Source organism: Blennius ocellaris (genome assembly GCF_963422515.1).
Source record: "Blennius ocellaris genome assembly, chromosome: 19".
NCBI classification, from domain to species: Eukaryota; Metazoa; Chordata; class Actinopteri; order Blenniiformes; family Blenniidae; genus Blennius; species Blennius ocellaris.
Window position 1 is genome coordinate 22,502,674 of NC_137668.1, and position 27,107 is coordinate 22,529,780.

General features: G+C 42.4%; 1 protein-coding gene across 1 annotated transcript in view; it reads left to right on the forward strand.

Moving 5' to 3' along the window:
* LOC308144074 (partitioning defective 3 homolog) overlaps window positions 1-27,107 on the forward strand; it is a gene marked incomplete at its 5' end in the record, with an annotated part of 381,275 nt that overhangs the window by 14,339 nt on the left and 339,829 nt on the right. The window contains one exon of the mRNA XM_080515105.1: window positions 21,131-21,229. Coding sequence (XP_080371231.1) covers window positions 21,131-21,229 — 99 coding nt within the window. The remainder of the gene's footprint in view (window positions 1-21,130; window positions 21,230-27,107) is intronic.

A 27,107-nucleotide genomic window follows, 5' to 3' on the forward strand; every position in this document is an offset into this window, starting at 1 on the left:
AGTCGTCTAAACTTGTGTATGACACGAAGCATAAACACAAACACGTCAGTCAAACTGTCACATGTGGGAAAACCCGAGTGAGGGAGCGCTCCTCGAGGCACCTGCATACCTGTAGTACTTCTGTCGTGCCCTTTTGTGTAAACGCGAAGAGGAAACACGACAGCGACTCTCCTGCGTTTCTGTTTACTGCCTTCAAACTTGGCAGCGGACGCAACATTTAAAGCCAAAGGCTGAGAGAGCGAAAGTATCTTGGCTCAGCGCGAGTGTAAGCAGTAGACGCGTGTTTACTCACGACACTGTGACCATCCTGCACTGAACACTGCAAAATACGACTGTGGTGAGACCCGCGAGTCTGACTTCCTGTTTGCACGACGACGTTTCAAGGGAAAACGCTTCGTTGTTACGTGCTCGTTTTAGAAAATCTTTGCATTTCGGCGGCAAAAGTGATGAGAATGACAGAGAATGACATTTTCATTTCATTTCATTTTCAGAAATGTATCTGTCAATTAACATGTTCCATTTATTTTTTATTATATTTACACCCCACACAGATTTCCAGGCTGAAATCAGCTAAAACAGCAGCTGGAATTGTCCCCAAAATTCATCAAATAGCTCAAATATAAAAGTAATATTATATATATATATATATATATCATTTAGTAAAAAGGAAAATTAAGAAAAACAGACCTGGTATAGCTAAAGCAGCTAAAGTTGTTAAGATGCATAAACTTGCTAAAGCAGGAAATTCCTAGTAAAAAAAAATAAATAAAAGCTGAAAATGTAATTAAACTATATCTTAAGTTGTCCCTACGACACGTTATGAATGCAACCTAAATTTGTCATTGCATAGCAATTTTTAGAAGATTTTCTTGCTTAATTTCTTCACATTTTGAGGCTTCAGACAAAATATATTTGGTGAACAACAACAAAAAACGGTCCTTCAGCTTAAAGGTTGCAGACCTCAGGAAGGCGGGCGGCCATGTTGGATTGCCAGTGCCGTGACTCTCAACGATAAAACTAATCATGACGCTCTGGAGGCCGCCATGTTTGTTGTCGTCCATCTTCTCACGCGTGCACAGAACTGCTATTCAGTACGGCCGCGGTGTACACAAGCAGTAGCAGCAGTTCAGAAAAGTCGTGTTTTCAGTGGCTCCGAGCGCCGTCGTCATGGTAACGGAAGCCCAAAAATGCCACCACAGTTTCCCCGTTTCCACTCAAAAACGTCTTCGTGGACGGTATGTATACGAGCTGGAGATATCGCCGCGAGAAACGCAGCCTGTTGAGTCTGCACGCCTGTGCATGTGGCAAAACAGAAAAAAGGAAGAGAGAAAAAACAACACAATCTATATCCAGGTCTGCCAAGAAAAGCCGAGGCCTCGTTTGACACAGCAGCAGCAGCAGCACGCTCCAGCTGTCAGCTGGAAACGGAGTCCTCTCTTCAGATGGGCCTAATGAACGTCAATAAATCAACGTCTCCGGTTCTGATTATCAGTCAGAAAACGCCGCGCTGAAAACGCCCCCCTAAACAAAGTGCGAACGAGGGCGGCGATCCCTCATCCCTTGTTTTTACTCGTCTTGTAATTTTTACGATCTTCTGGTGACGGGCTCCTCCAAACATAACAGCACTTTGTGGAGCTTGCAGGATCCCCGCCCACAGACGACGGAGCGCCCGCGGAGAGGGAGGCGGTGGCGCTCAGGAGTTGCATTCAGAAGATGGAGGGGGGGGGTGCAGCGTGCGGCGAAGCCCAGAAATAGTGCTCGCACGTGGATTTGTTCACGTCTCCACAGGAGCAGCAGCTGGAAAAAATAAAGTTGAAGAACTGAAACGGTGGATGATATTAAGTGTGTCAGCAGCCAGTGAGAGCTCCGTCTGCTTTTTTTTTTTTTTTTGTCTCTGCAGCTTTTCAAAAACCTCAGAATACATTGCAACACGTCACGGCTTGATCCCCTCTTTATCTCCGCGCATCTTTCAAAATACTGTTTTCTCAACGGGGACTTTTAAAACGTACGATCAGATTAACGCGTCTGAGCCGGTGGGTGGGAATATCTGGAGAAAAAAAACCAACAACAAAAAAAACAAGATTTTGTAAGATTGTGCAAGCGTTTACCTCTGGATGGTTGACAAAGAGAGAAAAAAAATGAAAAAAACTGTGGGTTCAGGATAAAAGATGATGCAGATTTAAAAAACAAAAAACACAACGTCAGACCAGAAGCCTGGGAATGGAGTGAGGATAAATAAAATGGAAGGTGGAAGGTTGAGAGGGAATAAAGAAGATGTTGAGAGAAAAGCACCGGAGGCTGCGCTGCAAGGTTAAATCTAATGAGCTCGGTGTTTATCGACGAGTGAATTAGGGACACAATTACGCCCGGGAGAGTGGAAACGCTTTAACACACACACATACACACATGCACACACACACACTCACACACACACAAACCACTGGAGGTAATTCCAGGACCTGCTGATGCTTGAAACCAGAGCGCAACGTAAAGCAACCTCAATACATCTCATTCTCTCTGGCTGCGCCGAAAATAACCACGAGAGACGACGCCGCGGCGGCCTCCGCGCCGACCGTTCCTTTTGTGCGGGTGCAACCGACTCCGCCGCCGCGAGCTGATGCAACCCGTGTTGTAGCTGCGCGATTGTCTGCCGCCTCCTCGCGCCGCTGCTCCACTGCGCTCATTAAAGCCAGTGAGTAATGGAGGCGGCCGCCATCAATCTTCTTTAGGACCACCAGGGTGGAAGGCTCAGTGCGAGGGGAGCGACAATAAAAGAAGCGTTGGGGGGGGGGGGGGGGGGGGGGGACACTTGTTTTGCTCAGACTTGGAGGTACGTGGTCAGTGGTGGTGGAGGACCGGAGCTCACGCGGATTGAAGAGGCGACAAAGAGCAGATACTTGTGAGAGAAGAAGCGTTTTTCTATAATTCCAGAGGCCAATCTGACCAGAATGTACCAAAACTATACATGTGAGGGACGTACAGTTGTTGTGGGGATTCACAATATGAAGACACACGGACCAAAAAGCATCTATATTTCTAACCAGTCCAAAATGGATTTAATTTAAAAAAGGCTTTTCCACCATGTGAGTAGCCCCCGAAGCACTTTTACACTGGTGATCACATTCACCCATCAATGGAGGCAAGGCACTGTCAAACCATTGGGAGGATTTCAGCATTCAGAGCATTCAATCGGATTGTTGCAGGTTCAATTCCCGTCTCCACCTCTCCGTGTGTCTTTCACCAAGACACGACAGTGAACGTCAGTTGATTGACAGTGCCTTGCCTGGTCCCGGCCTCCGAATGTGTGAATGTGATTAACTATGTAAAGCGATTTGGGATTGTTCATACAGTTGTAAAGTGCCGTATAAGGTAAAGGACATTTACCATTTTGTGATGGAAAAGTTTGACTCCGATTTTGATTCATGAGACACGGTGACAATCAGAGCCTCAATTAAGTCGTCACTAAAGCGCTGGCGTGGCCTCGACAGAAGCATCTTTTAATTTTTTCAATTATTGGATTATCGGTTAAAATGACACTCATTGTTTTTGGAAATGCACTGTCATCAAGTGCAAACGCCTTCGTTTTTTGGAGGACATGTTATGATTAAGAGGGTGCAGTGGTTCGCACCCTCGCCTCGCGGTGAGAAAGTCTCTGTGTTTGAAAATATCACGTGACGTGAATCTATATATTAACATTTTATTTTATTCCTCATATGATGACGATGCCTGGCTATAAAATTATGTCTGATTTCTGGATGGACAACCTGTCAGGGCTGAATTCCAGAGTTAGCTAAACTGGATTAAGTGGTAAAAAAAACCAATGGATCAATGAAGAAAAACCAAAACTATTTCCTGACTCGTCATATGAAGCCGAGTGTGTAAAGTAAAAATCTTACTCCTGTAAATACTTTCAAATGAACATTCGTGCAATTATGAATTAATGAAGCTAAACAGAATTCAAGGTTGAGAACTAAGGAGTGAGATTAGATTTATGTCTTTACAGCCAGAGAGGCTTCTGGGAAAACTGTGGTGAAAACCGGCCAAACCAGGTTCCCTCACCTGCACGTAAACACCTCCTGAGTCTGAAAGCAGGTTTTAGCGAAGGCGTGGCGGCGTGTGACGGACCTTTCAGGTGGCGGATGTTGACAAGTGACTGGTATGTTGGTAACAATCGGATCCATTGAGGATGATAAAATCCAGACACGGCGCCGTCGTCAGCGCGCTGGAATGTGATCGGAGTTTTTCCCAAACGCCGTCAGTCAGCCGACAGCCGGGATCCTCAAGACACTCTATATAGATAAAATATTAAATGAAATATTTACAGAGATTAAAACAGAGTCCTGTCGGTTGAAGATTTTGAGAAAAAATTTCAGATTTTGAATTTAGCTGAGGTAAAATGATCAAATTGAACCAGGTCAGTAAATTAATAAATAAAAATCATTCCACTACAGTAAACGGTGTGTTGATAAGGAAAACAATAACTGCTGCTCCAACTTTCATGTTTGCCTTTAAAGCCTCTTAAAAGTTCTATACAATACTCAACTTTGTTTGCAAAGAACTTTAAAACAACTGCAGACAAACAAAAGTGCTGCACGTAAATTAACATAAAAACAAAGTGACAAACAATACAAAATATAATCAAAACTATGTAATAAAAACAGGAGCAGAGTAACAATATGGATTAAAATGATAATTAAAAGAATAAACACTTTTTTAAAAATAGATTTTGTCTTTCTCATCAATATTGGCTTTATATTCAGAAAACTTTCTATTTCTTCCAAACTAGTTCATAAGAGATTCAAACAGTTGTGCCAACTATGGAAACAGTTTGTGTTGTTGCATTTTGGGAAATATGTGTAAATACTGACAAAGCATGACACGTCTGCTGGAAATTAATATTTTAAAGAAAATGATGCGTTTTGCCCCCTTTGCCTTGGAAATGTGTGTTAATCCGCAGTTGATCCATTAGTTTGACAATCTGACAAAATATGAGAAATTATGACACAATATTGAATCAGAGGAAGACAAGAACTGGGGGAATGAGACAATTGGATATTTTATAACATATTACAGAAATATATATCGGATTTGACACATTTCTGAGCTATAATTCATGATATATGTGCAATTTTGTTGTGTTTTACAGAGAATCTTTATTTTATATACTTTCGAAAATGTATTTTAGCAAGTGAGCCCATAAAACGTCTGATAAAATAAAGGTAGAAGTCACTTTTCCAATTGCAAACTGATATTTTTATTTTATTTAATATGTTTTTAAGAATGTAAAAGAAAAAAAATGCAATATATAACTTTGTTAAGAGTGTTGCAATGTATTTTGTCATGTCAATCAAGACTCCTGGTTAAAAAAAAAATTTTTCTTTCCTTTTTTCCACTTTTATTTTATTTATTCATTTATGTTTTGTTTTTTTTAAAGGTTTTTCTTTATTAAAAAAAGGAAAAACTCTTCCAGTTTGTGTCTCCAATGGTGTTTTCTGGGACAGCCGACGAAGTGAAATTGACCCTGATCTGGCTTCTACATAGTTCCCATGTCTTTTCAGCCTCGTTTCCTCCAAACCTGTACCGCACTGACCCCGTTTCTCCGACTCGTCATCCTGCAAAAACATGTTGTTAGACCAGAAAAAAAAAAAACTGTCTGGGCAGGAAATTACTCCACGGCAGATAAATCCCACCAACTTTACATGTCGATTAGTGAAATTCTTCCAGCGGCTCAGATTTAAGACTCATTTAAAAAAAAAAAACAGTTTTCCCAATAAAACAGCAGCTTCAGTACATCTTTTGAACGTTGTTATCAAAACACCTGCATCTCAATCTCACCGAATGCAGAAACGGTGCGCCTCTCAATATAAACACCAATCGAGATAATTGTATTGTCTGAATGAATTTGAGGAAGTAGATTGATGCTTTCGTCTTACAAACCGCAGTGAGCATCGACCCACCGCAACAGCAAGACTAACCATTATCCGTAATCTGTCAACGCTACATAGACCACAGTCTGATAGGAATCTCTTTTCATCGTCACGGCAGCACAAAAAAAAATAAAAATGTATACGAGTCTGTATCTAACCCTCCATCGTGCTTTTGTTCTCCTGGCACATGTCAATTTAAAACAAAGGAATCTGAACCGCGGCCACGGGAAAGCCTTGAGTCATCTGTGAATCATTTGTCTCGTGAAGAACTTGGTAGCCTTGGGCTGCGATTTGTTGGAAACCAGCGAAGAACCATATGACGCCCATGAAGAATGTGCGAAGTCACACTGCTCGGCGATGTATCAGCACAAAGTACAGACTGAGAGAATTCAAAGGCTCATACGGAGGAAGAATCGAGGGATACAATCCATATAACAGCACAGGACTCTATATTTCATTTAATGTAAAATTCTGGAGAAAAATCTCATATGTAATCAACAATGACGTATTGACCGTTTGCCAATCATGTCATTATATAAGTAGCATTAAAAACAAATATTTCAAACAAGTTATGACTGCAGCCAATGTTTTAATATTGGCTGTAGTAGTAGTAGTGATATATTCATATCCACGCAAACCAAGCCAGCGTCTCCTGGAACATGTTACTGTGAATAAGACGTTGAGGCGTTTGTGCAGCGTTCCGGGTGAAAAACGCGTCGTATTTGCATTTTCGTTTGGTAAAAGTTTCGCGTTTAGATGGCGATGTTTTTGAAAAGTGATGTAATTGATTAGCATGCCGGAGCAGCGTTTCAGAAAAGTTGCATTTGCGGGCATCGGCATGGAGTTGGAGCGATTTCGCAAAGTTGTGTTTCTCCATTTTTCATTTACACGGAGACAGAATCGGAGCACTTTTGAAAAGCTGCGTTTTCCCCCCTGTTGCCATAGAGATGGAGTGAAAGCGTTTTGAAAAGTTGTGTTTTCCCCACCGTTTACTATGGAGATTAAGCATTTTTTTTGCAACGTTGCATTCTTCCCCGTTTTTAATTGGCATGGAGTCAGAGTATTTTTGAAAAGTTCCACCTTGGGGGCCATTTTCACAAAGTTGCATTTCCAGTGGCTCTGATACACCGATAACGCAACAAATGTTTTAGATTTTCACTTGAAAACATTGCGTAAACGACGCCCAAGATGCAGAAAACCTGCATAAGCTAAAGCAATAAGAAACCAACACCAGAGCTGCCGATACATTTTCGCCATTCGCCGCACATTAACGAATTAACAAATACCCGTTTTGTGCAAATTGTGGTTTTTAATTGCTCTTGCTCTCTCGCCTCGTATCTCGACCAGTCTAAAATGTTTCTACATTTGAAAAGGGGAGTTCTTCTTTTCCTACGATGGCTCATTTTTTGTCCCCCGTTTATAAAACAATTGTCTTCATGACTTTCATCTGAATGAAAATGAACTGAATGGAAGTGAGTTTCCATCCACAGTGTAAAAGTTGAATTTGTGACACGCGTCACCCGTAATCCACGAAGCACCACGGCGGCGTAATTGGCGGCAGCCCGCTCTGGGGAGACGCCAGAACACTTCCTGTGCGCCTCTCGGAGGGAGTGTTCTGTGTGTTTTCGGATGAACCCGCCTGTCATCTGCTTCTCGGCTGAGAAAACTCAGAGCAGCCGCGCGCGTGTTTTCAGTCGCGAAAGGCTTTTTTTTTGCCTTTTGATGCGAGACGTGGAAGGCCGCGTACGAACGTGGCGTGAGGCGACTCTCTCGTAGGGCACCCGAGCTAATTCTGTTCAGCGCTGATGTGGCGGCTGCGGCGCGAAGAGGCGGCGACTCCCCTCCGGCCGGAGTCTGCTCTGCATATGTTGTTGCTCAGATTTGCACACGTGAACACAGACACACACAGACACACGCTGTCACTGCCTCTTTGTTTGGCGTGTGAGGCATCCCATCCAATCAAAAGGTGACGTCGCACACCAAAAAGTAAATAAATAAATCAATAAATCCTCTGAGATCATGGGTCTGCAACCTTTTTACAGATTGTTCCCCAAAAATATTTCAGTTTTAGCCATTTTTTAAATCTTGTCTTTTTGTCTTTCTTTTAGCCGCTTTAGTTATTTAAATGTCTATCATCACTCTGTGTTTCCTCGTGGTTCGAGTGGTTTTAGCTGAACTGGCACTTATTTTTCTTTTTCCTCTTTTTTTTTCATTTTTCCCTCCTTTCTTTTTTGTCTATTTCCCATTTTCTTTTTTCCCCACCTTTTTCCATCTTTTATCATTTTCTTAATTTTTCTTTCCCCTTTGTCTTCTTTTCGTCCTTTTTTTCTTCTTTTCCTGTTTTTTTTTTCTTTTTCTTCTTTTTCCCTTTTTTTCAATCTTTACTTTTTTCCTTTTGCTTTTTCTTACTTTCTATTGTTTCCCGCTTTTGTTCTTTATTCCCTTTTTCTTTTACATTTTTATTCTTCTTTTCTTTCTTTTTTTCAAATGTTCTCCTTTTTTCACCGCACCCCTCCTTTCCTTTCCTTTCCTTTCCCCTGTTTCTTAACAAATAATTTTCTGAAAGCTTCAGGCAGCCGCTACAGGGGAGCTGTGGAGCCACACGTGGCTCCAGAGCTGCAGGTTCCAGACCTCCGTCTTCAGCATCATTGTTTCAACACAGTCACAAAACCAAATCACCTGCTGCTGGGTTGTTGTTGTTGTTGTTGTTTTTTTTGGTTCAGAGACTCCTCTCGTCACCGCCGTCACGTCTTCCACAACACAAAGCTGTTTGTCCTTAAGCCCCGCCCCCTCCTCCGGCCACACAAGCCCAAATGTTAGGGGACCCTGTGCGACCGCTCTGTGCTGCACATCTGCAGGCTGTGAAAGAGGCGAGTGTGTCGTGACATCTCCACGCTGGGGTGTCTGTGTTTTTGGAGTCCCCCCCCCCCCCCCCCCCCCCCCCAGTGTTTCTCTTGGCCAGTTTCGAGCCCCATCTGGCAAACACGGCCCACGTTGCCTTTTTTTCTTCTTCTTTTTTTCCCATAAAACAATAAACAGAAGTGTGTGGAGATTTTGCTGACCGCCGCCTGTAAGTGGGCCAATATTCAACAGCTTGAAAAAAAAATCACAGCGTCACTCATGGACTTTCCGTCTTGCTTCGGCTGAATGAGATTTGGATAATTGACGCGTCACGTCAGCATCGCATCCGACTGAGGTTGAGCAGATGGTCCTTCACGGGAGGAGATGTCCCGCAGGGTTTCCGACTAAAACGCTCTTCTTCTCTTTTTTTTTTGGTAACCTGACACCCTGACCTTCTGTTTCTGCTCTTTGTCTCTAAAAGGCATTTAAAATTGACAGATTGGCTCTTTTGTTTCCGTTGAAGATGTTTCCCTGCCGGGCTGTCAGAGAATCAGAGCTTTTTAAACCCTAAAGTTAAAGATCCTTCATCAATTTGTCTAAACGACTCCAATTTTCACGTACAAAACAGTCTCCAGTGAGCTTTGTCGCGTCTGTGGCGACGGGGAAACAGTTTCGGGGCTTTGCTCCACCCCTGAATGTTGTTGTAAGGAGGATTTGTGAAGATCCGCCGCTGTCTCAGCCTGTCTGACGGCCGTACAATAAACAACAACGCGCGACCTGCAAGTTTGAATACCGGCACGAGAGCGAGGTGCCGTCCGGAGGACTTTTGCCAACAACTGATTTGAGGAGTGGTTTGTGCTCAGCTGTCCTGAAGCCAGGCTGAATGGAGATGTAAATAGTTTACAGAGGGTGGAAGGCGAGGTGTTCGACAGCCGGGAACGCACCTGAAGGCCTGTTACATCACTGCAAGAACCTCTGGATACAGGAACCTTTTCTCTGCCTCGGTTTCCTCGGTGCTTGCCGGGTGTTTACTACATTTCCATTATTTGTGTTTCTTCCTGTCTGCTGGTCTGTTTAGTGATGGACTATCAACTTGTGTTGGTTTGGCGATTTAGCCGTTCATCAATATGTCGATATTCTTAGGCCTTATCACAATTTATTCTCGATTTTATAAATACATTTTTTTTTGGCTTTAACCTGAAATCAACACTTTTAAGGCACACAATCACACTAGTATGACGATTCTTGTTCATACTACATTAATATATGCTCTTATTTAGCCAGGAAGGGAGAACTCCTGCCAAAACAGTAGTTATTAAACAACACAATCATGAAATTGTCATGTTTTTTCTTTTATTCTCTGTTTGTGACCAGTGTGTGCGCATTTTTACTTTGGAATGAACTCGCGCTACCTGCTAGCACTGCACTAAGCTAAGGTGCATGACGTAGCTCTGGCGAGAGGACGGGATGTCTGGAGGTGCGCTCGTTTTGTCTCTGAGATATACGACATATTCTTTTCTTCTTTGGCCCAATAACCGGAAGAAAGCAGGTGGAAAAGATTTGTCTCGTCACAAACTGCTGAGCCTGTTTGCATGAAGAAACCCGAGTCGATTCAAACCTCAGCGGCAAAGTCCAGGTGCGACTTTATCTAAGACTGTTAAAGGAGTCTTCACAAACGCCTTTTACTTTGTAGAATGTCTTTTCAGATTGTGGGAATGCAGCCAAAGACAACATTAGATATATATTGAGTGGGAGCAGCTCAGCCTTCAAGGTCTTCAAGGTCTTTGTTGTCACGTCTCTGCACTGTGTCTTTTCATGTGCCTATCCTTTTTTACCTTTCTATTCCCCAACTGGAGCATCACAAAGTCACCTCATCTGTATATGTACATATATATATATATATATACCTCTGGTTTACTCTGGTTCTGCAGGTTCGTTCCTGTTAAAAGACAGTTGTTCCTTTCCGCTGTCTCCCATGCTTGCGCATATGGAATTGTTGGTTTTTCTCTGTAAAAGTCACTTGAAATTGCTCTATTGTGTTCGACGATATAGAATTGAAATGTATTGGTCAACTCATGAATAATTAAAATTCCCTTCAGAAAATCCAAAATGATATTGCTCTTAATGAAATAATGAAGGTAATCATGCCTTTCCTCGTTAGAACGCCGCTGTCATATTTGTTCGCCTGCAGATCCTTCAGATAGATTTAATGTTGAGCGCAAACTCGTCCCGGTTTTCCCACCGGCCACTTGGGGAATCTGGCAAGTTTCCCAAACCAGCGAGTTGTCCAGACAGATTGCTAATAAACACGCTCATAAAATTGTGACTGTGGGAATCGGGCCAACTCTGCTCACTGTTTGCCAAGATTAAACTGTGAGCCGCCTGCAGTCGACTCGTTAAAACATTTTTTTTCTTTCTGTCAGCTATGATATGTTATGTCTTTGTAATGTCAGTAAAAAGGCTCCGCTCAGATATTGAATTATTGTAGAGTCACAAGGAAGACATCATGTTTGGGGATGTGTTTCATTACCTGCTGGATTTTATTAAATTTTTTTTAAAGTCTGTCATGTGTCTCCATCACGAACACCTCCCGCCTGAAGCTTTGCTCCTTAATTGGCTTAATGATCATTATGTATAATTATGAAAGTGCTCAATGAGATCCTCATGTGATGATGTCTCAGGAGCCTTCATCTCAGCAGCAGCTCCAGCTCACGCTGGGACACACACACACACACACACACACACACACACACACACACACACACACACACACACACACACACACACACACACACACACACACACACACACACACACACACACACACACACACACACACACACACACACACACACTAACCCTTAAAGTGACTTCAACCACTCTCAACTTAGATTCTATCGAGAAATTCAACAATTTCCCTTCACTTTCTGACATCGTGGGTTATGTTTCCTCAGGCTGACATCCAGACGTTTGTTACACATTATTTATGTGGCCTGGTACGTAACATAATCGTTTAGTTCAGGATTATCAAACAGAATCGGCCTGCAATAGGATCCGATCCTTCCCGCCAAACCACCATGAAAATTGCAAAAATTTCAAATAAGATGTTAAATTTTTAAAGAAGTTTCTGAAGAGCAGCGACACAAACATAAAATTATGACACAAGATATCAGTGATTCTGCCATGAAAGATGGCAAACTGACATTAGCGTCAAAGCCACGACTTTGTAAAAACATGTATAATGCAACCGCTTCTTTTTGGACATTTCACAGTATTTTGCACCAGAAAGCTTCATTAAAATCATTTTTATGTCGAGATGGTAGTAATTCTCAATAGTCATTGTTTGGATTTTGCAAAAACAGAGACATTTTCAATTTAAAGGTTGTTATTGCAGTTATTATTATTGTTGCAGGTCACTTAAGAAGAAATTGTATATTGTGTTTAGTGTTACAGGTTCACTTGCTGTATTGCCCAATATTTTTATATTTATATTTCTCAGTGCAGGAACTAAAACACAGAAATAAGACAAAATGAATACTCCTGTTCGATGAAGATGTCACGCATGGTGTTATACTGGGGTTATCTTTCACAAATTGCAGTCCCAAAAATATATATGTCAACCCTGGAAGACATGTAAAATGTTGACAGGCCATGAGTGTAGGTTGACTGCTTGAAGGGTTCAGTCCACAAAAGGGATGTAAATCAAGGACACACACACACTCATACATAGACGTGAACACTTTGACCTGTTTTTTTAAAAAGAAATTTTATGCGGACCAGATGCTCGACTTTCCACGTTGCACTTATCACAAGGAGTGAGGGTATGGAGGAGGAAGAGGACGTGGGGGGGTGGTGGGGGGTTGTAGTCCTGCAGAAACAAGATTTAGAAGCTACAAATCCTCCGCTCAAGCAGATCACACAGCAGGAAAGATGACGCCACCGCTTGATCCAAACACACAGCTCCTCCAAATCAGGGAAGCTCAGTAAATCAGGTGGATTCCCACTTGAAGAGTGGCTCTGTCTCGCAGTGACAGCGAGGCATTTTCTCTGCTCCAGGCTTCTTTTTTTTTTTTTATCCCTCTATGCCCTCCGGATCAGTTGACAGAGCAGACAGCTGAGTGTTTCAAGGTGTGGCAGATATATGGAGGTCTTTATGTAAGCATGGCCGCGGGATCCCGCTCAGTGTTTGACAGGCCGTATTACCAGCTTCATCCCCCCCGCTCACCTCCGTGGCAACAAACTCAGACGGCGGGTTTAATCCGGCGAGGGAAATGCCAAATTATTTACCCGAAAAGCAATCTTCGGATTTTACTTTCGCCTCAAACGCATCTATTATTTAAAGCCATTAGAGTCGCAGACAACGCTTCCAAAAACTTAGTTTCTGAGTTCAGATAACTTATTTCTTGCAGCTGTCTCACAAACACGTTTCTCATCTCGCTCTGAAAAGTAGTTCAAAAAGAATATATCATTGACAGATCTTGTCCTTTTTTTTTGAGATTTCTGGGGACTGTTCTTGAACGTAGATCTGTGAACCCGCATCGAGGCGACGGGGCTGAATGATTCATCGCCAAGGTTCATTGAAGAGGAGCAACGTGTGAAAGAGTGGGGAAGCTTTGGTTTGTTTACTTTTTAAAACCAGAGAATGGTTCAGTCCCGCCTCGCAAACTGGTCATTAAAATTAATACAGAGAGAGAGAGAGAGAGAGAGAGAGAGATGTATTGATATGGTCAATAGCAAGGAAGAACGCTCAATAAAAAGGCTCAACATATCATTTTTCGTATTTATTCTGTGATTGAGCTCAAATATTTTACACAATGTTTTTGATGCTCACTTTATCAATGCATTTTGGCCGTCGAGGTTGTCGAGGGCGTTTTATGATTTCCACATGCACAGATTAAATGTCTGATTCGCAAACAAAAAGAGAAAGCCTACATAAGAACAACACTGTACGTACAAGAAAAAACACATTTGGTGTTTAATTTAATTCATCAGTCGTGTGAAAAGCAACAGGGTTTTGCTTAAGGTGGGTCCATTTGTTATCAATCAATTCAGAAAAACAGCCAATCAGGTATTTCTCACCTAGTTGTATGGAGTCATATGCATCCTCCACCTCTTGGTGTAACTTAAACATACAGTCAGGCCTCCTGTTTGCTGAATGGAGTTTCATGTGTGAAAATCGCCTGAAGAGCAAAAATAGTTCTTTGACTTCCTGATGCAGATCTATAGAGACGCGCCGCTGTGGATAATAACCGGCAGGCGGCCTTGGCCTTGCAGAGCGAGCGGCATGCATGTGGGGTGTCATGTTTCTCTCGGTGGCGCTCTGCAGGCTTGCGGCCTCTTTGGACAGGCAGGGCATCAATAATGCAAAGACCCTGGAGGTGACTTTGTCTCGGAGGAATACCAGCGCACGGCTTCCCTCGGCAGCCAGACTCGGTCTATCGTCGGGGCCCAGGTTTCTCTCCGCAAGACCGTCGCTATGCCCTGAGGCGACGTTTGGTCTATTTTAGTCTATTAAAATAAACCTGGTGAACGAAACTCGACTGGAACATAAACCACCGACTGCCACAGACTATCAGAGGTGCTGTGTAATGTCGCCGCACGCGTGAAAGGAAATTTACTTTTAGAAACTTCTTTTCTGTTGCCTCTGGATTTAAGCAAATAAAGCAGTAATCCTACGATACGCGGCCATGATGAGTGATTTGTCCAGGCCTTTGTTTTCAACCTCCTTCTTCTTCTTCTGCCGCACCTTCAGCTCAGCCCCGTCCAGACACAATGTTTAATGTTGAATATAGAAAAGATATCCTTGGAAATGTTTGATTGAAACGTGAAGAAATATCCTCCTCACTACTGTTTACTTGAGTTTTGCTTTCTCCTGACAACAAAGGCGAGCAGGAGGTCAGATTATCCAGGTGGGAGTGTGTCTTTCTCTGTGTGTGTGTCTGTTTTCATGACACTAATGTTTATGACCCACAGGGGAGAACATGCACTCCGTAAATCGGCTGTCATTGTGCTAAACTCTCCAGACTGGGAGTTTGACAACTTCATCCCTGAGGTCACCTCGGAGAATCACCGGGAGGGCCGCGCTCCTGGAGGTCAGAGGTCACGGCCTAATGGCAGTGTTTAAGCTCCTGGGACAGACAGGTGAAAGCCCAGAGGCGATTCCGTATCACTTGTTTGTACGTTTGGGCACGATTCCAGGACACCGTTGTTGTGGTGACACATTTATGTTTGCCTGTTTCCAGTCCTGAGGTTGGAGGTTGATCTTTAGCCCGTGGTGGCTAGGCTAGTTAGCTCATGGCTAATTGGTAGCCACAAACAATCGCGATATATAGTCTTAAGACCAGATATCAATGAAAGTCTTTCTCACTACTGTCCGTGAGATGTTTTGCTTCTTCTGATTTGCACGATTCGCTCTGTTTTGTTTACTACCCAGAATGCATTGCGCAACCCCATCCTCTCACCCTGCCTGCTGGAAAGATCGCTTACAAGCAAACCGAGACCTCATATTTCAAGAACACCAGAGTTCGCTAGTTAGATTCTGTCCAGAGTTCGTGGGCGGGTTCACGTCGCCCAAACGAAACGTTTTTTTCCCCAAAGAGAACTCCGGTCCGGATCAAACGGGGGAATGTGAACACGCCCTAACGGCAGCAAATCTGCAACCATGTAACTTATAAATAAACGAGACGCACGGAGGCGATCCGGCAGGAGGAAAATCACATGACTTCTCAGTATTCCATTCATAGCACGTAGGAGATGTTTGGTGAATTTCCAAGCATGAAACATTCTGTTAAGTCAACATCCGCAGCTCTGCGGTTGGAGCTTGGTTTAAAAGTAACCTGAAGTTTAATTCCAAGAATGTGTCGCTTGATACAATACGTGTCACCGTGCAGTAAAAGACAAATCTGATTTGAGCGTCAAGCCTTGCAGTGTGAATGCAGCCATAGTTTCCTTGATCCTTGATCATGACCGAACACGAAGTTTCTGCCAATAATGTTGGAGTTTTTGAAAAGATCTGCCGTCGGGATTCAAATCAATCCTACTCAGTTCTGTCATGGTTGAAAAATTCAGTGTCATTGATGGAAATCATTTGGTTAGGACATCCGCCACTAATCCCCCTGACACCGCCGAGTAATACAGAAGGTACATCTTATCCAACAAGACCGTCTCTTTGCCTTTCTATTCAGCACTCCTCCTTTCCATTCTGTCTGTTTTTACAATTTGACGATACAGTCGAGACGTGATCGCTTCTGATTCTGTTTACATTCAACTCTCTGAGAAATCCATATAGCAGAGATTCTTCAGCTGTGGGGGCAAAAGTCAAAACCAAAAATGGTGGTATGGTGGGAATGAATGCACTTGCCAGGGTTGGAGACTGCATATCCTTGCGTTGTTTTTTTCTTGGTATGAGCAAATAGTTGTTCAATGAGGAACAGTGAATACTTTACTGCCGTCTTATCACATCTCAGCTACTTTCTCAGTTTACAGTTTGTTGATGCCATCTTTAGGAGATAACAGCCGAGGTCACCTTTCATGCACCTCGTAAACTGTTCCTGCTTCGTCTGGCTTTTCCAAACGCTTCAACCAGACACATTCCTGTGAATGCTCTCTCGCTCTCTCTCTCTCTGTCATCAGGACAGTGATTTTTCTCTTTGGATCTCGAAGTGATCCGCATGCCCGCTCAGACTTCAAGAAAAGGTTTGACCCCGACGTGATTTGAACACGCAACCTTCTGATCTGGAGTCAGACGCGCTACCGTTGCGCCACGAGGTCTCGCTGCAAGCTGGCCGCATGAGAAGTGTGTCTATCTCTCCGCTGGGAATAGCAGCGCCTGGCAGGACGAATATAGCGACCATAGAACACACGCGCACACGCGCACATGCTAGTTTCTCACCGCCCTCGCTTTCCCCCGTCGCATTTCCTGCAGGCAGCAGCCTCTGAAGCAGGCGAGGTGCTAAGAATACAGTTATCAGTGTGTGTGTGTGTGTGGCGAAGAACAGCAGCCTCTCTGTTCTCGCCTCACCTTCCGCGCAGAATCACCCGAGCGGACACCTGATCAGGCGGCGGCGGCGGCGTGCCTCTTGCTCCGTGTATGAATGAATGATTGAAGGTGTGAAACAGGTCAGTGGGGCAGGAGCTTGAATGAATGCCCCACCTTGCGTATCTGCTCTTATCTGTCCCACCGAACAATAAAAAAATACGTTTAAACCTGCAGGTCTGCTCAGCGTGGGCGTGTAGCATCGTCCCGTTCATCAACAGCCCGAGTGATGACAAGGCTTACGTTTTAATTTGAATTTTAATTCAAGGGCCACATACATACCACTTTAAATGGGCTGGACTGGTAGAAAACTGTCATAATAACCTTTAAATGGGCCCTTTAAAGTGATTGTTTAATCGTGGTGTTGAGTACAACTTTTGCAAAATGTTTCTGACTGCAAATTACTACAATCTCAACACACATGCATATTACATCACGTGTATCACCTCTATCAAACTGGACTAGTGGGGTGAATATTAATTGTAACAGTAGGGTCAATCTTGAATTTTAGTAGTAATTAAAATTCAAATCTTAACCGGAGTTTTAATCTACTATGCTTATTTTAACAAATTTTTCTGTCATGTCTGTTCAATTTCAATCTGGTATTGTATGAGTGGAAGTGTGGCTGCTGTTTTACTGATACCTTCTCGTGCATAATTAAGTCAATTGTCCAAACGAAACCTGCCAAAAGTGTTGCATTATGGTTGTTTTTACAGACTGGCAGTGTCACTGATACCCCAGCTCTGGTCTCAGTGTTTCCTTGCATATGCTACTTGAAATGAGTAAATACATATATATTGTTTTCTTTTACATTTTCTACAATTTGCTTGGTGGTTTGGCGAGATTAGAGCCTCCTGCCGGCCTTGTGTTTGACACTCCTGTGGTACAGAGACAATTTCCACAGTTTCTCCAGCCAACGCTCATTTGCACGCTTTTCTCCTCCTGACACGAGTCATGGTGAAGAAACATTTCATTGACCTGACGGTAATATGAGCCTGATCTCATTGCGAGGAATGCTTGACGCTAAATTACCCGCGGAGTGTTTTTGTACATGCCAATTGTCATAGTTTGGAGTGTTATCTGTCGTCTCAGGGTGACGTCGGAATCCCTCATGCTGTCAGATCGAGGTCTCGGTTCGTCCCAAAATACAACGCAGATTGTTCAGATTTCACGGCGAACTTTTCACACTCGACATGAACTGTATGAACAGTGCAGCTGATGTTTACTCAGCACAGGTTACACTGGTTTCTACAGTTCCGCCGTAATCCCTCTGCCTACTTACTGCAGTGTGGACCTGCCTCTCATGTTTCACTCCATGTATGTACTACCCTGTCCTCGTGACTTGTCAGTTTTACTGGAGTTATTGGCTCTTCGAAACACAATTTCACATAAAAGAAATCGGGAATTAGAAAATTGCAAAAATGTCAAATCCTGTAATAATGTAATGAACTTTCCGGTACTACTGGGAAAAAAAAAGATCGTTATTAGGAGCCGTTTACGTTTTCAAGTGAAAACGGCAAACTTTTGGTGCGTTTTGGGAGTCCGTAGTGACTTTTTGAAAACCGTTGCCATGGAAACGGGTGGTAAAGCGCAACTTTTATAAAGTGTCGCCACTGCGCAACGTCCCTGTACTCCCGTTGTTATCGTTTATAGCGTATTGTTCTCTTGCGCAAGTGTGTGTGTGGTTGGGGTTGTTTTCAGCGTGTGTGACGTTTCCATGGAAACGGACATTGTTTTCAAAGCTTTGCCTTGTAAATGCGAAATCTTTCTGAAACGTTGCGCGAACGCAGCCTGAACGACACTTTCCACTGCCTGGCGTAGAGCGATCATGTTATTCACGTAGAATTTTGAATGATTTGACGTAACGCCAGTAAACTGTTTTCCAGAACCTGCAAGCAAACTTTGAATTTATCTGGCATTTTATGTTGTATAAAAAATAAGCTCCGTAATGGACAACATGGTCATCTGTCTGTACGTCCAGAGGATTATAGTATATTTATTGTTAAGACGTGGATATATGGCGATGTGTACTCTTTCAGCAGTATTGGACCATTTCTGGTTAAACTCCTACGTCAGAGCTTTGAGCTCGTGTTTTGTGTTTTGTGTTGCTGGATTAGCTCAACTTCAAATCTGTGCGTTAATCTGACTGTGAAAATGAGCCAACATGCTTACATGTTCTCTTAAATTCCAGTTTGACGCGATTTAATTTTTTTAGGCATTTTTTTCTCCATAAGTAATTCAATCCGGAGTTCAAATTGAAGAGACATGAAGGAGAATGGAATTAGAGGATGTCATTGCCAGTCTTGCGTAGATAGAAGAGGAAAGGTGATACCAAAAAACAGGTTAAGAGGAGGATTTGAGCAATTTTGCCAGCGTGAGTGGCTGACATGATCGTCTTCCAACGAGTCCTTACAAACGCTCACAACAGGAAAGGAAAATCCTTGAGGCGTCCATGTCAGTCGACACCCGATATTCACACCGAAGCCTTGCGAAGTCCTTGAAAAGACACTTTGAGGATATTGTTTTTGGCTCGCTGGAGGCAAAAGAACAACTGCTCTGCGGGGTTTTTTGGTAAAGTCTCGGCCCCCCGTCTCCTCCAGCTCGGGTTCGATGCCGAGATTAAGGTTTGAGCCGCTCCTCGTAATCCGTCTTGAGGAACGAGAACCTGAGCGAGGACACGTGAAGCGTGTCTTCTGCGCAGTGCAGAGGGTCAGCCTGTGGTTTCTAATGACTTCCAGAGGTAATGCATTTGTGGCTCGTCTCTCCTCTCGACTGTGTTTCCAGAGGTTGTTGTGTTTTTTTTTTTTTTTCTGGAAATCTTTCCAACCCATACGAAACAACGCCATACTGTTTCCTGTAGATTATCTCCCGAGAAAAATCTCTTCGCACTGTATACACAATAACACAGAGAGCTCATTCATCAGCCGCATTGTGGCAGATTTGTCTCGATGAACCCGGATGAACCCGCCATCTTTTTTTTTTCTTCCCCATGTTTAATAACCCTCGAGAAGGAAGAAGAAAAATACCACACATGATTTGGCCCATTCTGCCTGGTGAACCACAGGCAAGTTCAGCACAACGGAGCCGCGCATGGAGGCATCTAACCACAGCGCGGCCCAGAGGAAGTAGAGCAAATGGAGAGGCAGGGAAAGGTTCCTGACCGGGCCGCCACGCGTCGATGCCTGCAGGCGAAAAACTGGGCAAAAGCCGGCCTGCATGGCAAATGGGGATTTTTGGTTTTACTCTCACCGTCAAAAGTCTTTTTCGTGCTTATAAAATGACTTCAAAGCTTTAAAAAAAAAACCAACAACACAAAACTTACACGACAACCCTGCCCTCTTTTTCCCCCAGAACTGCTCCCAAGGTGGAACTTTTCAAAAATACGACAACTCTGATTTCTGAGAAATGAGGAAAATAAAACTTTTCTAAAAACGCTGCTTATATTGCGCATAAGTACCGGAGCCACCACATACAGTCCAGTTTCATCTGGAGTAAAATAGTGTAATAATAACACTTAATTTTAAACTTTTAGAGTTTGTCTTTGTTGTGACGCAAAGTATAAATAATGAAAATGGCGAGAGCCACAACATAAAGTCAATTTTAATGAAACCTTCTGTTGCAAAATACATTGGCGTGTACAAATAGTTGTTGCATGATGCATGTTTTCATGTTTTCATGCATGTTAGTTTGTTAGCAACGAGGTGGCTGATATCTCAACTCGGTCTTTTAACCACTTTTATTAAATTTGTTCAAAAAAAGTGCTGCGTTTCTTTTAAAATTCCTACAATTTTCTTGGTGGTTTGGCCGGATTAGATGGCCAATTTTGTTTGACCTACTGGCCTCATATTTGAATTTGAATTGTTTTGGAACATTGGGTTGAAAAGGCAAATATAAAACATTGGTATTAAAAGGAACTTCTCTTTCGAACCTGCTTTCCGCCACGTCAAACACACCCGCACCCACCGGGGGGGCTGCCTTGTCTCTGTAGATTCAGGTCGCGCCATACGCTCGGGCCGTCCAGCGGCAGATTAAAACATTTCATAACCGCCGTCGTGATGTCAATCCATCGCCGTGTCGGGAGGCCGCGGCGCGCCAGCTGGCAGGATCGCAACCTGAGCAACACGGCGGTGAGATCAGCTGACTCCTGAGGAGACACAAGCTCCTAATCGTCAGGGCTTGGCGCTGCTAATATGTTGTATGGCTCTACTTACGTAATGCTAATCCTAAGTCTATATGGTGCACGTAGAGCTGATCCCATTACAAAGCTAATACTCAGATCTTTTTTTTTTCTTTCTTTCTTTCTTTCTTTCTCTTTCTCCACCTCCAGGACCCCGGCTATTGGGTGCAGGTCCACAGGCTGGAACACGAGGGCGGCATTCTGGACCTGGACGACCTGCTGTGTGACGTGGTGGATGACAAAGACAGGGTGAGTGTTCCTTCCCGCTTCTTCATGTGGCAATGATTATACCTGCCCGAACAATCTTAAGAGCGGTAAACCCCCCCCACACACCCACACCCCCCCCCTGCACGCCGCGTAATCGCTCCAACCTGTTGGCAGCGCTCCACAGAACGCAGTCAAGGCCCCACTCTGTGTGTGTGTGTTTGTGAGTAACGTGTGTGTCAGAGGCACTGGACCCTCTCCGCCCACTCGGCCAACTGTAAGTCATTACCCATAATCCCACTGCCCCGGTCCCAGGGGAACAATGGAGACGACACCTGAGTCACCAACTGTCTTCAATCAGTCGTGAAGGGGGATGAAACAGATTGTTTTTTTGTTGTTTTCTTTTTTTTTTTTAGAGACCCCCCCGCCAGAGTGAAAACAACAAAAAAAACTTCCGTCGATGCTCTTTAGGGGACTGATAACGCAACTTTTTGAAAACTTTCCAACGGGAAAGCATCCAGCTGGTGTGTATGATGGATGTGGGAGTCAAAAAAATGTATAGTGACAATAAAGAGCAGAGAGAAAACAACATACGTGCAAGTTTTACGTCAACAGTTAACTGAGGTCAGAGAAGTGAAATTAAAAATTACATTTACATCCATAGAAGTTGCAAAGAGGCACAAGAGGCTAAAATTCAAAATCATAACTCTTGTGTGTGTGTGTGAGAGAGTGTATGAGAGTGTGTGTGTGTGTGTGTACGCCTGCTAATGAGTGTGACGTAGGCACCATGGTTACACTGATCAGATGTAACCCCCTCACTTCACAAATGGAAGAATGGAATACTCAACAAAAGATTATTATAGAAAATGATAAGCTGCAAAGAATACATGAGACATAATAAATAAATAAATTAAATGTATAAAGGGAAACCATCTTTTAATTATGTATGTTAATTTTTTTGTCAATTGATTCGAATTTCACAACAGTTTATTCTTCTGTCGGTTTATATCTGAATTAATGAGGTGTATGCAGCTTTGATGGATTTGATTCTTTCAAAATGTGACTCTAAATAATGTTATTGAAATCGTAATTATAATTATTTGTAATTGGACAAATAATCTGGGTGCAATCCTTCTTGCACAATACAAATTTACAACTTAAAATAGAGACGATGTCGCTTTCTCTGGATTTCATGTTCTCACACTGTAAATGCGTGCTCCCCCTGGTGGTTGTCTTGCCTCATTACACCTTCACTGATCAAACCAGTGTAGCAGGAACCACATTTCATTTTCTCTGTGTCGTTTTATTTTTTTCTTTGTTTATTTTGTCGCATTTCTTTGCAGAAGATTGATCATATAGACATTAATCTCCAGCTATGGCCTCTCCCCCCACCCGCCGGTAATACGCCGATAAACCTCCCAACAATAGCACCCGGCCTCAAAAAAAGTAAACAGTGAGACTTGTGTTGACGGTGACTGGAGAATAACTGTGTTGACGATTGTTGCATGTCAAGAGTGCAGAGCTCGGCTGGAAGTCGGTTTGAACAAACGACTTTGCCCTCCTCCGTGTGTGTGTATGTGTGTGTGTTTATGTGTGTGTGTGTATGTGTGTGTTTGTAGAGGTTTTTTCTCCGCGTGTGGGAGTTCAGCTGCTTTGTGTGTATACAGTTGTAGAAGTAAATCCAGTCTGTCCAGTTCTTTTCCCTCAGCTCGTTCCCCGTTTATTGTCTGATCCACATGAAGCCAGTTAACCTCTTATGTGTCATTTTTTAAAAACATTTTTTAAATGTGAACACCGCTCTGGATTTTACACATTTAGAGGCTGATGGTTGCACTCAATTAAAGGCCCTTTGTTGATTTCTGTGTTTTAGTCCCCATGTAGGCTCTGAACCATTCAATCTTTAACCCTTTATCCAGCCCCAGTGCTATCTAGAGATATTACACCACTTTAAAGTTCAACTCTTTATGTGGCTTTCGCTCATGGTAAAACATGTCAAAAGACCAAAAAAATCACTCATAGTTCTGCTTAAAAAGTATTTAAACTGAATATATTTCCCACTGGACTTGTATAAAAGGCGGCGCTGAAAACCACCGCTTCACTACGTAATGTAATTATTGCAACACCACGTTCAAAACAAGCTCACATTTAAATGTTAGGGTTTGAGACACTTTGTACTGAAGTTTAAGGTGAGGATTAAGGAGATGGGGGTGGATTGTGTATTGTGGGTTGTGCAGATGTGAGTGTTTGTGTGGACGGAAAAAAAACAAAACTCCTCCTCCCTCCTCCTCAGGAAGACATTTTTCATAGCAGCTATGTTTGCATGTAGTACAATAACTGGACTTCCACTTAAAACAGCCCGATATTACAAAGTGCGTGATGCGTTCAAATTACAGTCATAGTCCGATAAGAAGTAATGTGTGTGTGTGTGTGTGTGTCTGGCACAGGCACAACTGTCAGATTTTGCAGTAGTGATTCATGTGCATGCTGCAGCCTGCCCGTCTCTGCTCCAGAGCTGTTTTTAGGATTTTTTTTTAATCCGTCATCTAACTTGTGTTTCACATGTGTGGTTGAACATTTGGTTTCGCTCTGGCTTTGGTTTTAACATTTCTTTTCTTTCTTTCATTTCTTTAATTTTTTTTTAAAGGGGAATGACCTCAAACTAAATCCTCTTGTTTTATCTTGCCCTCTGGTGGAAACACACACTATCAAGCAGCGCCCTCTGCTGGTGACAGCAGCGCCAATATAGTGCACTTGTTCATAAACTTTAATATCGAGAAATAAAAAAAATAAAAAATAAATCTATATATCTATCACAAAAAATTCGTAAGTGTGGAATATGATAAAAAAAATATTACTGACGATGGGGATAATTTGCATCAAAACGATAATTGCTTCCATCAAGTGATGATTATTTCCACCTGTGTATTTTTCGGCCACGCGACGCGCGCGCGCGTAAAGTTACTCCAACCAGTGCAGAAGGCGTCGAAATACTCCCAGAATATGAAACTATTAGAGCTTTTATTAAGTTCAGTAAAGTTTCCCGTGCCGTCAGTGAATCTTTTGAGGAGGATGCGTTCGTCGCGGTGGCGTCACGCGAGGAAACAAACAAACAAACAAACAAACAAACAAACAAAACAACGCGCACCAGGACGCAAAAGGCCTCGTTCAGGGCGCCCTGAGTTCAGGTAGGACTTTCATACCTTTGAAAACACACCTCTGCAGTGGTTTTAAACAAATGCATGTATTTCATGTGGATGTGCAGGTTTATGTGCAACCAAATGTTGCGCATAAAGCAGCAAATGAACTTTGAAGCGACGGTTGTAATAACTTTAATTGCTTGCTGCTAAAATGTGTTTTATACCAATGAACAAAATCATAATCGGTTCACACCAAGCAATCAATTACAGGCTACTTCACCAAACAAACACTGAATAAATAACAGCAGAACAAGATAAACAGGTTACATGTCTGCAAAGGAGAGGCAACTTATTAAATCCCACCCCTTCTCTATAAATAACTGTTGTTCCTTCCACATATTTAAACATTAATATTAATGCTAATTGTTGAAAAGAACTTAACATATTCCATATATTTTGTTGAAACAATGAAATGATATATATATATATATATATATATTATCATGACTATGGAAGGAAATTATTCAAAATGGGACAAAAAATTACAGATTATATTCTGTCAGAATAGACAAAATGATTCTTCATCAACTCATAAATATTTTACATATTTACATGTATAGGCATTGTTATACAAATCTACACAGATGAAGAAATGTACATCATGCAGGCACATACAATCGGGACCAATTACAGTTTATGTCTATAGCTGGCTTATACCTTTTATGGTAGGAAATCTTTACATATTCATGTTTTTTTTAAGTGCTTTAAACGTTAAAACTTAAACATTGACTAAATCTCTGCAACCCTTTTAGATGAGAGGACATTTTGCCAGATTTTTCCAAAATAAATTGGGTTTTTAATTACTACTTAACTTTTTTCTGCACGATGTTCCTTGATCCTTTTTGAATCTCCATTTTCAAGAATGGGAGGATTTCTTTCCTCCATCGAGTTTCATTTCTTGTGATTATGTGGAATATTCTTATTTTGTGCAAATGAAGAAGAATTAAAGAAGTGTTGAGCCGTGGAACATGTTTGACTGTTGATAGAAAGAAAATACAGTTTAGAAATGTATAGAGTTTCAATTTTTGTTGTTATAAACAAAAACTGGAGTTTAGGGATTATTTGTGGAATTTAAAAAAAATCATCATCGAGAACTGCTGGCATGTTATTATATATCTAACAATTTTAGTTGTTATGACATTTGTTTGGTAAACATTTTTAAAATGTATATTTTAACATGACTGGACCTGATGAGTCCTTAACATTAACAACCAGGGAGATAAAAAAAAAAAAAAAAATTCTTTCTATGTGGAGTTTGCACATTTTTTTTCTCCAGTTTCTTCCTAAAGTCTCCAAACATTGACTTGATTCTGGAGGTGACTGCTGCAAGAAGTTGTAGTGTCTTTGTTTTTTTATTGTACATTAAGAATGACAAACTCGTATTCGTTTTACGGCCATGCTGTCGGGTTGAGTTTGTAAGAACACCCATAATGCAACAGCAAGAGGTGCATTCTGCACCAAAAGGCTCCATTAAAATGAGCTCCATGTTAAGATTGGGGTCATTTTCTGCGGTAGTTGTTTGGTTTTGCAAGAATTTAGACCTTTTCATCATGTATTCGCTGCGATACAGCAAAGAGAAACTCTAAAAAGTTAAATTTTAAAGTTGATTGTGGCCCAATTGTCCCGGTCCGGCCCTCTCCAGGAGAAATTGGGCCCTGATCTAAAAATGTGTTTGTCACCGCTGCGTCGAGCCTTCAGGTTAAACTTTGAAAAATAGTTTCAGTGTGATAAAGCACTTGTGATAGTCATTGAATGCCTGGGAAATGGCTGCAAAACAGGCACTTCATCCATGCGCCAGATGGCAATGTGGCAATTAGAATGACTCCCGGTTAGAAGATGGCCGTGGGTAAGAAACTCTCAATATGGGTCTGCTGCTGAAATGACTTCATAAAGACGAGGGGAAAACGCCTGTGATGTGGCCAATTAGATTAAATTAGATTAAACTTTAATGGTCATTGCAGGGAAATTGGGCTATTCCATTTGCAATTACATCGCCGTGGTAACTGTCAAGTGTCGTTGTGCAAGACAAACTTATCGTCTCATTAGCGGCACGAAGTTATTGGAAAAAGTGCCGTAAACACGTCGCGGGGATGTAATTTGCGGATTTGATTTCATTAGCAGGGGAAGAGTTTTGCCGAGCAGTTTGGGGGAGCCGAAGGCAGAGTTGGGTTAATTTTCCCGTTACACGGCTCTGACTTAAAGTTTGGCATGGGGGAGAATTTATTTATGCATTTCATTTTTTTTTTTAAGATGCATCATTTAAACCACCACTTAACGTGTTGCTTTCTCCTTCATTTCAAACCGTATCTGCTTCGATCGATCCTCAATTTACTTGCCATGTTGCGTATTTGTGTGTTTGATGGATAAGCAGTGACTGTGTGAGGAAGAGGAGTGTTTTACCACGAGTATGATGAAGAAGGGCCATTCTACGGGCTTAATGAGTGCGTAGGTGGAGTGTGGTTTCCTCGCATAATTGCCAGGGAAATGCTCATTTAAAAACCTTGAATCAGCGGTTCACTGCTTTGTGTTTGACAGGCAGGGGTTGATCCCGACGCTGCAGTGGCACGATGCAACCACAGAGGGGCGCTCAAGCCTTGCTTATAGGAGCAATCGGTCCTGATGGGCTGCTGCACTGCCTCACACTAATGCATGTCAATTCAAAATAGAAAGATGGATCACCCTTCCCCTAAAAAAAAAATAAAACTAAATAAAGGTGTTGGGTCGAA